General features: G+C 72.9%; 1 protein-coding gene across 1 annotated transcript; it reads right to left on the bottom strand.

Moving 5' to 3' along the window:
* Positions 1 to 270: 270 nt before the first annotated feature.
* On the bottom strand, positions 271 to 4,811 carry HIC1 (HIC ZBTB transcriptional repressor 1). The gene is made up of 2 exons (XM_087751723.1): positions 4,487 to 4,811; positions 271 to 3,798 (listed from the first exon to the last, which is right to left on the bottom strand). The coding sequence occupies exons 1-2, from the start codon at positions 4,536 to 4,538 to the stop codon at positions 1,853 to 1,855; spliced, it is 1,998 nt and encodes a 665-aa protein (XP_087607849.1). The 5' UTR covers positions 4,539 to 4,811; the 3' UTR covers positions 271 to 1,852.
* Positions 4,812 to 15,764: the final 10,953 nt, after the last annotated feature.

The following is a 15,764-nucleotide window of genomic DNA, read 5'->3' as shown; positions in this document are numbered from 1 at the left end:
TGGGGGACAGCGGGGAGGGACGGCAGCGGGAGGCGTTTGTGCTCGCAAAGACGGCGGCAGCTCTGTCCCACCTGCAACCGCCGCTGCCCCCCAGCCGAGGGGGCTCCGGGCAAACCAGACACACGGCAAAGCCCCTCGCCTCCCCTCCCCGCAGCTCCGCACCCGCCGTCCCCCCAGCGCAGCCTGCACACCCGGGGTCACCTCCCAGCCCCACGCAGCACCGACCCCGCACCGGCCGGGCCCGTCCCCAGAGAAGGACGCGAGGCCACGCATGTTAATGTCACTTTATTGCTCGTTCAGTTTCGACTATAGAAAAAAAAAAAGGGCAAGGAGCCCGTGTACAAATCGGACGTGATACAGAGGGGGCCGGCGGCCCCGCTGGGCGCTGCCAGCTGTGCTTTGGGTGCTGCTGCCGCTCGCCCCACGGCAGCTCCGGAGGGACGCTGCCGGCCCCGGGGGGACCCGGGCAGCCCAGGGGGGCAAGGGGGCACCTGGGCAGGAGCGGCCAGCTCAGGCTAAGGCACAGTGGCTGCGAGGCCGGGGATGGTCGCTGCTGGCGGCCACCCTGGGGCCTCGTGTGCAAAGGAGAGGAGGGGGCTCGGGGAGGGGAGAAGCTTCACATTAGCCCCAGGCAGAGGGGTCAGGGCACGGGCCGGGGGTCCAGGCCAGGGGGGCTTTGCCCGCACCGAGCAGAAGGCAGGAGAGGGGGTGCGGTGGCGGCAGGGGAGTCCCGCGGGGGGACTCGGCCCCAGGCCACCGCAGCCCAGCCCGGGGCAGCCCCGCGGCTCTGCTCCCCGGCCCCCTCCCGCAGCCCCTGCCCACCTCCCCGTAGCTGACAAACCAGACCGCTTTGTCTTTGTCATGAACCCCCCGGCCCGGCCCGGCCGCGCTGGGGACGGGCATCTTTGGCAAAAAAAAAAAAAAAAAAAAAAATCAAGGCAAGTGGCTGCCCGAGGGCGAAGCCGCTGGGGCCCCCGGGCATCCCTGATGGCGAGGCGCCTGCTGGGGCAGGCCCAGGGGCTCAGTCTGTGACAGGCCCTGCCCCACCTCCCGAAACACGGGGTGCCAGCGGCCGAGCCGCCAGGTTCGGCCGGGAGGTCAGTGCTTGCTCCGGGGCGAGGAGCATCGCGGTTCCCTGGCCCCCCTGGACTCAACCGCCGTCCCCCTGCCCGCTGCTCAGACCCCACCGTCCCCCTCCATCAGTCTGTCCCCGAGCTCCCAGCATGGCCCCGCGGAGTTTGGCCGGCACAGACCCCCCCAGCCCCGGCACAGCCACGCTCGCCGCTCCCGGTCAGGACAGCTGCCGGCGGCTCGGAGGCGTCGCTCCGGCCACGACGGATGAACTACTCACAGGCCCGCGACGGTCGAGGCGGCACAGTCCAGGTCCCGTCAGGGCAGAGCTGAACGCCGGCGGGTCCCGCCACAGGGCCGGGGTGTCGCGGGCAGCTGCCGAGGGCATCCCCCCGCCTGGGGGACGGTGCCGGGGACGGCCCTGAGGTAAGGAGCGGGCTCATGTCCTCCAAAGCCTCGGGGCGCAGCCCGGCCTCACAGCTTGTGCATCGCTCCTGCCCCGGTGCCGGGGGCCCAGCAGCCCCCCACGGCAAGCGGGGGCCATGCCACGAGGTCAGTCCCTGAATTATCGGCTTCTCCCGGGCAAGCCGGGGCGCTCGTCGCGGGACACGCCATCCAGCCGTCCCGGGGAAGCTCTCATGGGACCTTCCACCACGAGCGAGTTCTCCGGGGCCGTCGGCAGCGCTGGGGGATGAGCACCCACCGCCTCTCGCCCCCCCAGCTCCACGCGGGGCAGCAAGGGGAGCCCGACGGCCCCCCCCGCCCCCCGGCCGGGCCGGCGCTAGGGGGGCGAGTATCGCTCTATGGTCCGGGCAGCCTCGGCGTGGAGATGCGGAGCCTGCGCCAGCACCTCAGCCGCCTTGTCCTGGCTCAGCCCCAGGTGCTCGGCCGTGAACTTGGCCAGCGGGTAGAGGCTCTCCATGGCCTTAGGGTCGCTAAGGAAGTGCGAGGTGTGGGAGAGCAGCTCGGCCGCCTTCTCCTGCTTGAGCCCCAGCTGGTCGGCGGTGAGGCGGGCCATGGCGTAGACACTGTCAGGGAAGTCCAGCTTGGCTTTGCCATCGGGGCCGGCCGCGTGCATCTTCATGTGGCTGATGAGGTTGCGCTGCTGGGCGAACTTCCCGCCGCACACCTGGCACTCGTAGGGCTTCTCGCCCGAGTGGATGCGCATGTGCTCGGTCAGGCGGTACTGGCGGGTGAAGCGCATCCCGCAGGCGTCGCAGGCAAAGGGCTTGAGGCCGAGGTGGCTGCGCATGTGGCGGGTCATGGTGCCGCGTTGCGTGAACTTCTTGCCGCAGATGGTGCAGGGGTAGGGACGCGTCAGCCAGTGCGTCTTCTCGTGCTGCCGCAGCGTGGCTGGGTCCTTGTAGGACTTGTCGCAGGAGGAGCAGCGGTAGGGCCGCAGGATGTCACCCAGCCCCGGGCCACCCTTGTCCAGGAAGGGCACGGCCTGCTCAGCCGCCGCCTTGTGATAGAGCTCCTCTTCGTTGTGGGCCTCCACGTGGGCGTTGAGCTGCTCGGAGCTGGGGAAGCCCTTGCCGCAGGGGATGCAGACGTATAGGTTGTCTCCCAGGCTCTCGGGCTCATAGCCCAGGTGGCTGCAATAGCGGTCCAGTGCGTCACCAGGCGAGGGGCCCTCGCTGCTGCCCGTCTCCTCGCTCGTGCTGTTATCGGGCTCCAGGTCGTTGCTCTCCACGCTGGGGTAGCGGGGCTGCGGCGCCGCGGGCGGCGACTCGGCCTTCTCCTCCCGCTCCAGCTCCTTCTCCGCCTCCCCCTCGTCCAGGTAGGGGCCCAGGGGCTCGTGCTTCATCCAGCGGTACATCAGCTCGCGCCCGTCGGCGCGGGGCAGCGGGGGCTCGGCGCAGGGCGGCGTGCTGCGGAAGGGGTCGGGGGCGTGGGGGTGCCCGCCCGGCTCGCCACCCGGCGGGGAGTCCTTGTAGGCGGCGGCGTGGCCGGCCAGGAGGCCGGCGCTGACCGGGGGGCTGTCATGCCGTGGGGGCAGCGAGGGCTCGCGGGGCTCGCCGGGCAGCAGGCGGTCGGTGGGCAGGAGCTGGGCGGAGGGGCCGGTGGGGCTCTTCTTGGAGAGGTCGAGGCCACAGGGCGGCGAGCAGTGGCGCTCGGGCGGGCACAGCCCGTGGGGGTGCAGCGGGGCGCCCTGGGCGGCCGAGGCGTACAGCTCCCCGCACTGCGTGTTGAGCGGCGCCGCCGGCTCCACGGGCGGCAGGTCCACGGGCCGCGGCGTCCCCGAGTAGCAGGCCTGGATGACCGGCGTGGTGGCGCGCAGCCCCCGGCCCAGCTTGTAGGGCGCGTAGCCCCCGCGCAGGTGGCAGTACTTGCCGCTGCGTTTCAGCTTCTTCTTGCAAAGGGCCACCAAGCCGGGGATCTGGAGGTAGCTGGCGGCGGCCAGCACGGCGCCCAGGCTCTGCTCGCCACCCGGCTCGCACTCGGCCAGGCGGCCAGTGTAGATGAAGTCGAGGATGAGGCGAAAGATGCCGGGGCTCACCATCTCGTGGTCCAGGTTGAGCAGGTTGTCATGCACCACCAGCGACTTGAGGTAGGCGCTGCTGGCCGCCAGGATGTTCTTGTGCGCGCGGAAGAGCGCGTTCTGCACCACGATGATCACGTCGCACAGGAAGCCCTTGGTGCGCTGCGTGTTCAGCTGCAGCAGCAGCTGCCGCGAGTGGCTCGGCACCTCCATGGCGTCCAGCATCCCGCTCCTCGCCCGCCGCCCTGCAACACACCGCCCCGTCAGCGGCGCGACCGGGCCCGGCCGCTCGGCCCGCGCGTGGGGGGCTCGGCCCGCGCGTGGGGTCGGGGCGGGGGTCGGGGCTCGGCCCCCAGCCCCGCACGCCGCCGCGTCCCGGCCGCTCTGCGCGGCCGCCGGGCCGGTGCCACCGCTTATATGGGGGCTCGCTTCTCGGCGGGCCGGGGGGGCGGGAGGGGGGCGAAAACCCCCGGAGGCTTGCGGAGAAAGTGACATCACCGCCCGCCGCCGCCAGCGCCGCGCCCGGCCCCGCAGCGCCCGGGAGCCCCGCGCCCACCTGCGCCGGGGAGCGGGGGGGACCGGGCCGCCGCCCCCCGCCCGCCGCCCGCCGTTACCTGCGCGGCGCCGCTGCCCCGGCTCCCGCCGCGCCCCCCCGGCTCTTATGCGCCGCGGTCCCGGGAGCGGCCGGCCGGGCCCCCCCGGGCGCCCCCCGCCCCCGTTTCCTCTCCCCCTGCCCCCCCGGAGGCGAGCGGGGGGCGGCGGGGGGAGACCGGGACCTCCCCTCCCCGCCTCCGCTCCGGTGCCGGTTCCCCCCTCCCAGGTGGGCAAAGCCAAGCGCCCGCGGAGCCGCTCTTTGGAGGGGGTTTCTTCCCTTCTTTTTAAATTGTTTGGGGTGCGTCCCGTCCCCGTCCCCATCCCCCCGCCCCGCTTTACCTGGGCGCCCGGTGGCCTCCGCCAACCAGCCGAGGTCTCGGTGAACTCTCATGGCTCAGCCCCGGGGGGGCCGCCGCCGGTTGCTGCTCCCCTCCACCCTCCTCCTCCTCTGTTGCTGCTGTTCCTCCATGCCCCGCGCTCCCGGCCGGTCCCACGGAACGGGAGGAGGAGGAGGAGGCGGCGGCGGCGGTGGAAGAAGCGGCAGCAGCGGTTCCTCGGGGTTCCCGACGCCGCCAGCTCGGAGGTGAAACCCGGGCTGCGAACTCCCCCTGACCCCGGCCTGAACTCCGAGCAGCGCCGCTGGCTGTTAAAGGGACGGCGGGAGGTTTTCCTCCTCCCATCCCCGGGCGGGGCACCGACAAGCCGGGCCCCCCCCCTCCCTCCTTCTCTTCTTCCCCTCCCTCCCCATCCCGCTCTCCTCCTCCTCCGAGCCCGGTTTTCCCCAGCCCGGTCTCCGACCCCGCCGTCCCCTCGGGGGTCTCCATCTCCGGGACATCAGCGTTAGCCCGGAGCCACCGGGGGGGGGGGGGGGGGGGGGGGCCCCCGGGGGGGCCCGGCCCCCCCCCCCCCCCCGGTGGCTCCGGGCAAAGTCCGCCGCCCCCCCCGGCTCGGTACCGTTCGTAGGGCGCCATCTAGCGGCTCCCGGTGCCCTCCGCCCCCGCCCGTTACCGGTGGCGGCTCCTCCCCGCGCAGGTGCCGCGGTGGGACCCGACGGGGCGGCCGGTGGGGAAGGGTAAAACGTGTGTAAAAGAAGGGGGGGGGGGGGAAGTGTCCTGCTAGGGAGGGGCTGCTGCCCCACGCGGGGGGGCGACACGAGTGGAGGGGGGCGGCCGGTGGGGGGGCGCTTAGGGGGAACCCTCATGGGTGCAGGTGATGTGGGGAAGGGTTTTGGGGGGGGGGAGGCAGCCGGGGTTAATTTGCCGCTGGTGGGGGAGGGCAGAAAGCGGGGGGGGGCCCGCAGCCCTGGCGCCCAGATGTGCGGCGGCTCGGGGTGGGCCGGGGGCTTGCGGCGGTTTGGGGGGAGGAGGGGGAGGCGGCGCCACGTTTCCCCTCGCTCCGTCCCTCCAGCCGCCCCCGAAAAGGCTGCGGGGCCGGGGGTGCGGTGCGGGGTCCCCGCCTCGGTGCGGGGGGAGCCGCCTCTCGCTTCGCGCTTTCGCTTCTCCTTTCTCACGGCCGCAGCCTCTTGCACAACCCCCTTGTACAGCGAAGCACCGTGAGGGGCACCTCCAGGCCAGCCGCTCGTCCTGGGGGGTCCCGCTGGCACCCCCCGACCCGCGCAGGGCTCCCCGACCCTCGGCCATCCTGGCTGGGGCCGCCCGGGATGCTCCCGGGGTTTCACCCCGTAACCCTGGGCCCTTGGTGAGTGGGAGCCAGCGTGGGGTCCCAGGGGCTGGGGACGGTGGCCGGGACAGCGCTGCGGGGGTCCCACAGTGCTTGCCAGCAGGACAGGGTCTGGCCAGCCCTGAATTTGGGAGAAAAGAGGATGGGTGCTGGCAGGGAGGGTGCACGGCCATGGTGGCCCTGGCCCTCCCGGCTCAGCACCACTCGGCTGGAACTCGTCCTCAGATTCCCGTCGGGTCCAGGGTACCCCAGCTCACTACGAGGACACCCCCACGGGGACCGGGACGGGGCGTCGCTGCCCGTGGGGACCCTGCGGTGGGCACGTCCCAGGCACCGGCTGAGAAATCCCCCTCCCTGCTCCCCATCCTGGGCTCGTGCCCACAGGGAGCACCGGGATCCTGGGAGCGGGACACGGGCGACTCCTCGTTACAGAGCTGTGGTTTAATCCCAACTCCCCGGGCACTAATTCCACCCACCCCCCCCTTTATTTTTTTTTTCCTCTTCAATTAACGGCTGGAAGTGTTTCAGGTTCTGGCAGCGAGCTCTGGACGTCGCTGTGAGCGATGGCTCCCGCGGGCTCCGTCCCGGTAATTTATGGGACTGTGCTGTATAAATCACGGCAGCGAGCGGCTCCCAGACAGCTGCCTCCCCCGGGGCCGGCCGGGACCCCGGGCTGCCCCAGCTACCTGCTGAGTGACGCCGAGCCCTCGGGGCAGCGGCCGAGGGGGGGAATGGAAAAACCTTCACCTTTTCCACCCTCTTTTGCAGCTCCTCTCCCATTCCCAGCCTCTCGTGGGAGCAGAGGGACGGGTCGGTGCTCGCAGGGGCTTGGGGCAGGTGGAGGGGGGTTGGATCCACGAATATCCCCCCTTCGGCCCTGCTCTGCCCGCCGGAGGGGTGGCCCCAGCCCCAGAAGGGCCGACCTGGCTTCTGCAGCCGCGTCCTGCACCCAGAGAGCCCCAGACCTGCCCGGGACCCCCCGGGGACCTGCGGCACACGCTCAGCCCCGAGGGATGCCGGGCTGCGGGGCCACGGGCAGAGCCAGCCGGCGAACGGGAGCGCGCAGGGAAAGGGGCATTTTCGCCTCAATGTGCTGAGCAGATTGGAACCAGCTCTGGTTAAGTCATTGGCTCTGTTGGGAGGTCTGAGCTGGAGCGTCTCCCGCCCGTGCCCCCTCCCCACGATCAATCAAAGTTGCAGCAAATTAGCCCAGATGCTGGGAGATTCGGTTCAAATCCAGCTGTGGTTTGGATCGCGTTCGCATGCCTGGCTTCATGTGGGACCTGGGCTTTTGGACAGGATACAGCCCCCCGGTCTCCGCAGGGCCCTGTTTCCCAGCGCAGCCTCTCCCCAAAGCCCACACACATGTCTTCGATTACGGCGCGTTGGCCAGCCGGGCCGCATCCGGCACCGCCAGGAGCCTGCAGCCCCCGCTGGCAGCTCGCACTTCATTTTCCCGGCGGTGCCGGGGTACGGCAGCCCCCCGGCGCCCCGTGGCTGCAGCCCCTGGGCTTGCGGGGGGATGCATGTCCCCTCTGCCTGGGCTGGGCTGAGGCCGTGAAACTCATGACAGCGCTGAGCTGCTCTGGGCTGGGCGTGGGTCGGCGCTGCCCGCCTCCTGCCCTGCTCCCGGCGCTAGGCAGGGCCATGGGGATGCCTGCGCTGAGCCCTGCCTGCTGCAGAGTGAGGCTGGGGGCAGCCCCCGGACCCTGCCGGGAGCTCCTGGGGTGCCCGGGGCCCCCCAACATGACAGGACCCCTGCGGGGCGGTGGGAAGGGCAGAGCCCCTGGTACGGCGCAGCCCCCCACCAGCCCACGGCTGCTGCACCAGCTGTGGGGCAACGCTGGGGTGGGCGAGGGGCCCTTCCTCGGGGGTGATGCTGGGGTGGGCGAGGGGATCCCTTCCTAGCAACGTGATGCTCAGGTAGCTGAGGAACCCTTCCTCAGGGGATGATGCTGGGGTGGGCAAGGGGACCCCCTCCTTGTGGGGTGATGCTCAGGTGGATGAGGGGAGCCGTACCCCCAGGGCAATGTTTGGTGGGGCAGTGGGACCCCTTCCTCCTGGGGCGATGTTCAGGTGTGCGAGGAACCAAATCACGCAGTGGCTGAGGTTGGGAGGGACCTCAGGAGGTCATCACCCAACCCTCTGCTCAAGCAGGGGCACCCAGAGCTGGTTGCCCAGGACCGTGCCCAGGTGGCTTTTGGCGATCTCCAAGGACGGAGGTGACACCGCCTCCCCGGTGCCCGTGCTCCCCTCACGGTGGAAAGTGTTTCCTGATGTGCAGAGAGGAGCCCTGGGCTTCAGCCTGTGCCCATCGCCCGTGGTCCTGGCACTGGGCACCACTGAGCCCGGCTCTGTCCTCTCTGCACCCTCCCTACGTGGACAAGGTGCCTGGAGCCTTCTCCAGGCCGAGCAGTCCCAGCTCGCTCAGCCTCTCCACAGAGGAGCTGCTCCAGTCCTTTAATCTTCTCGGTGGTCCTTCACTGGACTCTCTCCAGTACGTCCACGTCTCTCTCGTACCGGCGAGCCCAGCACCGGACCCAGCACTCCAGGAGCGGCCTCCCCAGCGCTGGGCAGAGGGGCAGGATCCCCTCCCTTGCCTGCTGGCCACGCTCCTCCTAACGCAGCCCAGGGCACCGTTCGCCTCCTCCTTTGCCCCGTTGCTGGCTCGTGGTCAACTTGGTGTCCCCCAGGACCCCAGGGCCTTTTCTGCTGAGCTGCTGCCCAGCCGGGTGCCCCCGCGCTGTTCCTCCCCAGGGGCAGGGCTTTGCACTTCCCCGTGTTGAACTTCATGAGGTCCCTGCCAGCCGAGGGGGCAGTGGGACCCCTTCCTTGGGGGGCGATGCTCAGGCAGACGAGGGCACCCATCCCTGCCAGGCGATGGTTCCTGGGGCAGTGGGACCCCTTCCTTGGGGGGCGACGCCTGATGGGTGCTGGGACCCCTTCCCTGCAGGCTGACGCTCGGGCGGGTGAGGATCCCATCCCTGTGGGGCGATGCCCGGTGAGACGACGGGACCCCTTCCCTTATGGGTGATGCTTCCTGGGGCAGTGGGACCCTTCCTTGTGGGACAGTGCTCAAGTTGGGTGGGGAACACTGCCAGTGGGGGGATACCTGGGGGAGAGGTGATGAGACCCCTTCTCTGTGGGGTGGTGCTTCATGGGGCAGTGGGACCCCTTCCTTGGGGGGCAATGCTTGATGGAGCAATGGGACCCCTTCCCTGCAGGGTGACACTCGGACAGGTGAAGACCCCATCCCTGTGGGGTGATGGGACCCCATCGCTGCGGGGTGATGGGACCCCTGCCTTTGGGGTGATGGGACCCCATTGCTGCAGGGTGATGGGACCCCTGCCTTTGGGGGTGATGGGACCCCATCGCTGTGGGGTGATGGGACCCCTGGCGTTGGGGGTGATGCTCAGTCAAACAAGGGCACCCATCCCTGCGAGGCGATGGTTCCCGAGGGAATGGGACTCCCTTTATTGCGGGGCGATGCTGACGCTCCCCCCCCTTTCCCCGTGGGACACCATCTCCCTCAATCCTCCTCATTTCCCAGCCCCCGCCCCACCTTTGCCAGCCCCACGGGTGACCGCCCCCTCTCCGCCCACACCGGGACACGGCTGCAGCCGCCAGTGGAAAGCCCACGAGATGGCAGCAACGGGCCACGCTCCGGGATGCGACCCCCCACCCCCCCCAAAATCCCGACCCCTCGGGGGCCGCTTTCCCCCCACCCCACGCCCCGGTCCCCCGACGCGCACCGGAGGTGCGCGTCGGGGGACCGGGGCGTGGGGTGGGGGGGAAAGCGGCCCCCCTCGGGGGTGGCGGCGGTGGAGCTGCGCAGCCGGTTGCGGGTGGGCCGGCCTCGGTTGCTGACTAATCCCGGGGCTGAGTCACGGTTGCGGCGGGGAGCTCTGCGGCAGCGACCACCACCCCCCCCCCCCCGGTCCCCGTACCCGAACCGGAGAGCCCCGACGGGGCGGGCGCCGGTCCTGCGTGGGAAAAAAGAGGGGGGGGCATCCCCGTATCCTCGGGGGGGTAAGGCGTTTTGGGGGGGGGGGGTCTAGGGGGTGGCAGCACCCTAAGCCGGGCGGTTGCTGGAGGATGCGGGGGCTGCTGGTGGGTTTTTTTTGGGGGGGGGTCGTTCCCTGAATCCCTCTGCAGGCATTTGGGGGTGTGAGTGGGGAACTGGGGGGGGGGGGTGGGGTTGTGGCCTGGGCCCCCCATAGCAGCGTGCGGCCTTGCGCAGCGGCGGATGCTGGCGGTGCGGATGCTGCTGTCAATGACAACGCCGCTGTTGCTGTGGCGACCGGTATGATGCTTCGCCAGAGCAGAGTGAGGTCAGAAGGCTCCAGTAGAGCTGGGGGGGGAATGGATGGGTACAGAAGGGGGGCAAGGATCCCCCCACGGCCCCCCGGACCCAGCTCTAGGCCCACCCAGGGGGGGCTGGCACTTGAGATGGGGGGGGGGGCAGAGTTAGTCCAGCCCCAAAGGCGCAGCCTGTCCGGCTCTGGGGCTCCAGCGGCTTTTTGGCGGGAGCGTGGGCCAGGCCCCGCTGCCAGGCCGGAGGGGTCAGGGCAGCGCGGTGCTGCCATGGGGTGCCCCCCCCGAACTCGCCCCCCCACCACTTTGTGCCATCCCATCCTCCTGCAGGCCACTGGGCTGGCACCCACGGGTGCACGTGGCACCGGAGGGATGGGGGCTCTTACCGGGGGCGGGCGGGAGGCGCTGCCCGGGACACGGCCGTGGGTGGGAGGTGCAGGTGGGCAGGGGCACCCCGGGGTGGGCGCCCCCGGGGCCCTTCGCAACCCCCTCCCGTGACGGGGGGCTCGGGCAGACCCGCATCGCCAGCCCCGTGGTGACACGGCGAGGCCATGCACCGGCCCCGTGGGGTGGTCGGGGGGCCCCGGGCGGCCACCTCGGGGCGGGGGCAGGGGGTGCCCCAGGCCGCAGCGCCGGGGGTCGCGGGCCCCTCCGCTCCCGCCGGGTCTGGGGGCAGGCGCAGGAGGGGTGCGGGGTGCAGGGTGCTGCTCCGCCGCGCACCTCGCGGAGCCGGGGACCGTGGGGACCGTGGGGGCCGGGGGGGGCCGGGGTCGCGGTGCAGCCCGGACCCCCTGCCCGGCTCCGGGCCGCTGTCCTCCCCCCGCGCCGATATAAATAGTAGCGTCTTCCCGTTCCCTAAATTTCCTCGCTGACGTAGCGCTCACGTCATTGTGTAGGTTGATGCTTTTCTATGAATGAGCCGAGATCCCCGTTACTACGAGCCCGATCCTATAAAAGCCCCGCGCGCTGCGGACAGCGCAGCACCGTCCCCGGCGCCGTCCCCCGCCGGGAGCCGCGGCCGGGCGGGAGCGGGGGCCCGCCGGAGGCACGGCGCGGCAGGGCCGGCCCAGGTAAGCGGGGAGGGGGCGGGGGGGCGGAGGGGGCAGCGGCGCCCCGCGGCACCGGGCGCTGCACCTGCCCGCCCGGGGGGGCACCGGGGGAGCGGGGCGGGGGGGCTCTGCGGCGGCGGCGGCGCGGGGGCGCCTGGCGCAGCCCCGTGCGGGGCCGGGCGGGGGCGGGCGCTGGCGCGGAGCCGCCCCGGGGGCGCCGGGCGGGGCCCGGCCGCCCGCACCTGGCGGGGGCGGGGGGGGGGGGCGGGGAGAGGCGGCGAAGCGCGTCCGTGCCCCGTCCCGCGTCCCCGTCCCGCGTCCCCCCCCCCGCCGCTGCGGGGACACCGGCGCCCGCCGCCCCCGCTCCGAGCCTCTCGGATCCGTCCCCGACGGGACGCCCCCAGCCCCATCCCGCGGTGCCGCCGGGCCCAGCACCGCACCCCCCGGCTTCCCCCGCGCCCCGCTGCCCCCCGCCCGGGTGCTGCCGGCCCCGCAGCCCGGGGGGGGGGGGGGGGCGGCGATCGCCTTCACCCCGCCGCTGCCCGCCGCGGCGTCGGAAGAGCGCGGAGACCCCGTCGAGGAGAGCCCGAGTCAGCGCGTCGGCACCTTGGCTCTAGACTGCTTACTGCTGCGTAGGGACAGGACAGTAACAGTCTACAGTCATGGCTACTGAAGCATGACCCACCGCCGGCCCCGCCACGGCCCCGGCCCCGCCACGGCCCCGGCCCCGCCACGGCCCCGGCCCCGCCGCAGCGCGGGGGGGGGGGGGGGGGGGGAGCTGTCCGTGGTGCTGAGCCGTCGGGGAGCGCTCCCCGCCGCGGGGGGGCGGCGTGGCGGGGGGGGTCCCGGTGCCCGCCTGACCCCGCTCTCTCTCTCCCCCCCCGCAGACACCGAGCCCCCCACGGCGGACGCCTCCCCCCGTCCCGCTGCCGCCCAGGTAGGGGGGGCCCCCCCCCGGCGGGGCGGACCCGGGGGGGGGGGCGGGGGGCGGGGAGGAGGGGGGGGGAGGACGCTCCCGACACTGCCCCCCCCCCCCCAGCACCGGGAGCCCCCCCCGCGCCGCGGGCGGGGGTCGGGCGCGCTCGCTGCGGTGGCGGGGCCGCCTCGTCGCCGTCGCCAAGGCACCGGCTGCCCCCGCGTCCGCCCCCCCCCGACGCCGCCCGGGCGACCGTGGCTTTAGATTGTTACTGTGCCGCTGGGGGGGTAACAGTCTACAGCCATGGTCGCCGGGCCCGGCGCACTCGCACCGCGGGCAGCACCGCCCCCCCCCGGGGTCCCGGAGGCGGCGGGGGTCCCGTCGGGGGCGGCCCGCCTCCCGGGGCAGTAGGAGCTCACATGCAGGGTGCAGCTCGCCGCACATCAACTCTTACTGTTCGGGGGGGCGGGCGCCGAGCGGCTCCTCCTCGGGCGGCGGGGACCCCCCGGCCCTGCCCCCGCCCCGCAGCCCCTCACCTGCCCTCCCGGCGGGGCCCGGCGCCGCTCGGGGCTGCCCCCGCCGGCCTCGTCCCGCCGCATCGGGAAGCGGCTCCCGCGGCGCGGTCCCGCGTCCCCCCCGCCGCCGGTGTGCGCGGTGCCGCGGCGGGCGGGGGGCGGCGGCTGCCGGGGGCCGAGCGCGGCCGGCGGCGGGGCTGGCGCGGCGCGGACTGAGCGCGGCCCGACGGGCCGGGCCGGGCCGGGCCGGGCCGGGGCGGGCGGGCGGGCGGGCGGGGGCGGGCGCAGGTTGCACAACTCGCCCGCCGCGGCCAGGAGATTCCTGAGCGGCGAAGTCAGAGCGGCCCGGCCCGCCCCGGCACCGGGCACCGGGCCCTCGGCAGCCGGCGGCGACTGGTGCCGGCCGGGCAGGGCCCCTCGCAGCGGGCACCGGGGACCCAAAGCCCCGGGCGGAGGGGGCTGGAAGGGGCGCAGCGAGTGCAGAGCCCCCGGAGCGGTGGGGGTGCCTAACCCCGTGGCGGTGGGCTCGGGGGACAGCGGGGACGGGGGGGACAGGCCCAGGCGGGGCGAGGGTAGCAGCGGCGGGACAGGGATGCGGCCCCTGAACGAGGCCCTGCGGGCCCGGGGGGGCCGCAGCCGCAGCACAGGGTCCCACGGGCGTCCCCAGGCCCCCCTGGCTGCCACCCACACCCGAGTCAGGGCTGTGCCAGGCAGGGCCCCCTGCTCGTGCCCCCCTCCAGGTCAGAGCCGCCCCCTTAGGAGCAGCCACCCACCGGGATCCCTCACCCGGCAGCTCTGCCCTCGCCCGGACAGGCACGGCCACCGCTGGGTCCCCGGGGGCCAGCAGGGCCACGGTGCTGCAGAGCAGCCACGGGCAGGGGGACATGGTGGGCACCGGGCCTCCGCCGTGCGCTGCCCATCTCCTGCCCGTCCCCTTCGCCTCCCGCTTTTCCCATCGCTGCTGCTGGCAAGGGGCCCTGCGCCGCACGCCCCCAGGAAGGGGGTCTTTGGGCAGCCCCGCCAGCGCCCAGGTAAAGCCGCAGCTGCGTTCGGCACAGCGCACGCGGCCCGGCGCAGCCCTGCTGCCAAGGTGCCGCTGGCCACGAAACCCACCCTCCACCCCCCGGGAAAACCTCCTTGCTCGTGCCCGGGGTGGGCAGCGGCAACAGCGGCGCAGCACAGTGCAGGTCACGGTGGCACCTGGATCCCCTTCGGGGCGTCCCCGGGTAGGGCACACGTCCCATGGGCTCCACCTCAGACCCCGCTCTCCGGCCCCGGGAAGGCTCCAGCTCCGCTGTTGTTATTTTGAAGGCCAAGTCTCTCCCGCTGACACCCTGGAATTAGTTTTTCTTCCAGAGTCCTTAAAAATATCCTGGATTTCTGACACCAGGACTTGGCTTCCATGGTGCTTCCAAGCTGCTGGGCCTGGGGCCAGCCGTCGGTGCCGGGGGACAGAGGTGTCCAGCTCCCGTGCTCCTCCTCAGCGCGGAGACGATGGCAGTGCCAGGCAGGAACGCGGCGGTGCCGGGTTGGAACGCGGTGCTCACCACGGCCGAGCTGCTACTTGCCATTTCTACGGTGGGATGGTGCTTGGTGGGGCACGGGCACGGCGCAAACGCTCCCTTTACCTCGGCCTCGCTCCCGGCAGCTCGCGGCGCCTGGGCGAGCGTCCCCGCGCGTGGCCGGGCGGGCGGGAAGGCTCTTCCCCAGGGACTCCAGCAGCCACGACCCCACAGGGCCCCACGGCTGAGGACTGGGCTGCAGCGAGGGCCCCCGAGGGGCTCCCCCCGGCTGGAATGTCTCTGTGCATCCCTGGGAGAGCCCGTGGCCCCCACAACCAGCTTCTGGTCGAAGGCTGCGACCCGCTCCCGGCTTTGCCAAGGGGCACCCGTGCCGTGCTGGCACCCCGGGACTTTGGGGTGGGCCGGGGGGCTGGCGGGGGCGCGGGGAGCGGTGCCGCTGCCCCCCCGAGAGGCAGGGCAGCTGCCTGCCGCCCCTGGCCGTGCGCGCTGCTGCTGCCATCTGACAGCTCTTGGCGAAAGCGGCCTTTTGTGATTCAGCCGTGTTTATCCCAGCCCGCGGCCCGGCCCAGCGTGGGTTTCCATGGAAAACTTCCATCCAAAACACGGAGTGAAGGAGCTACAGCAGGAGTGACTCAGCCACAACTGGAAGCTTCTGCGGGCGAAGCGAGGAGGGGGGGGCTGCTCCCAACAGCTTGGTCCCGCTCCGGCAGTGGGGCCCCGGGATGGCCCCCGGCTCTCCCCTGCCCGTGCCGCTGCCTCCGGGCAGGCAGGAGGCGGGCAGCTCGGGGGGAGCCGCGCTGCACGCCTGCCCGAGGAACACCTCGCCTTCTGGGAGCACCCCCTCCCCAGCCGCCTGCGTCGGGCCCCCGCTGGCGGGGACAGGGGAGGAAGAGCGCGAGATGAGTAAGGCTCAAATCCCAGCGAGATCTGCACCCGATGCCAAGCTCGGTGGGGACGTTGCTTTTTCCAGCGCTGCCCACGGGACCCCCCGCCGGTGCCCGGCGAGCCCCGCGCAGGCGGCTGGCGCGGTGGGCAGCGGAGGAGGGCCTGAGTCAGCAGCGGTGCAGGGGGAAGGGATGCAGGGAGCTGGGGAGGAGGCGGCGGGGCTTTGTGGGGAGGCAGCAGTGCCGGCAGCGTCTCTGCCCGTGCTGGCCTTCCCCATCCTCCCCGGGACACCGGGACAGGGCCGGGGCCCGGCTCACCCGGCAGGTGGGGAGCAGAGCCGTGCCCCACCGAGCCCCAGAGCCCGTGCCCACGGCAGCCCCCAGCGAGCGCAGCCCTGCCAAAACACCCGGGCTCCCGGTGCCACTGGGTGACACTGGTAGCCATCCCCAGAGCCCTCCGTGCCCCAGGCCAGTGTCACCGCTGTCACCCGGAGCCCGGGCTCGCTCCATCGCCCCCCAGCAGCGCCCCTCGCTCAGGGACCGCCACACGCTGTTTTGAGGGAAAGCCCCGCTCCCCTGGGCCACGCGGGGTGGGGAAGGAGGGAACCCCCCGGACCGAGCCGAGCGTGGGGCGGGAGGGCCTGGGTCAGTCTCGCCTCCAGGCTCAGCTCCGCGGGCGGCTGCGCGCCGGGAACGGCAGCACGGGGACAGGGCTGCACCTGCCGGAGGCAGGCAG

Source organism: Nipponia nippon, unplaced genomic scaffold (assembly GCF_047370975.1).
Source record: "Nipponia nippon isolate SJK-2023a ecotype South Korea unplaced genomic scaffold, ASM4737097v1 scaffold_15, whole genome shotgun sequence".
In the NCBI taxonomy this organism is placed as follows: Eukaryota; Metazoa; Chordata; class Aves; order Pelecaniformes; family Threskiornithidae; genus Nipponia; species Nipponia nippon.
This window is presented reverse-complemented; position numbering and strand designations above follow the sequence as displayed.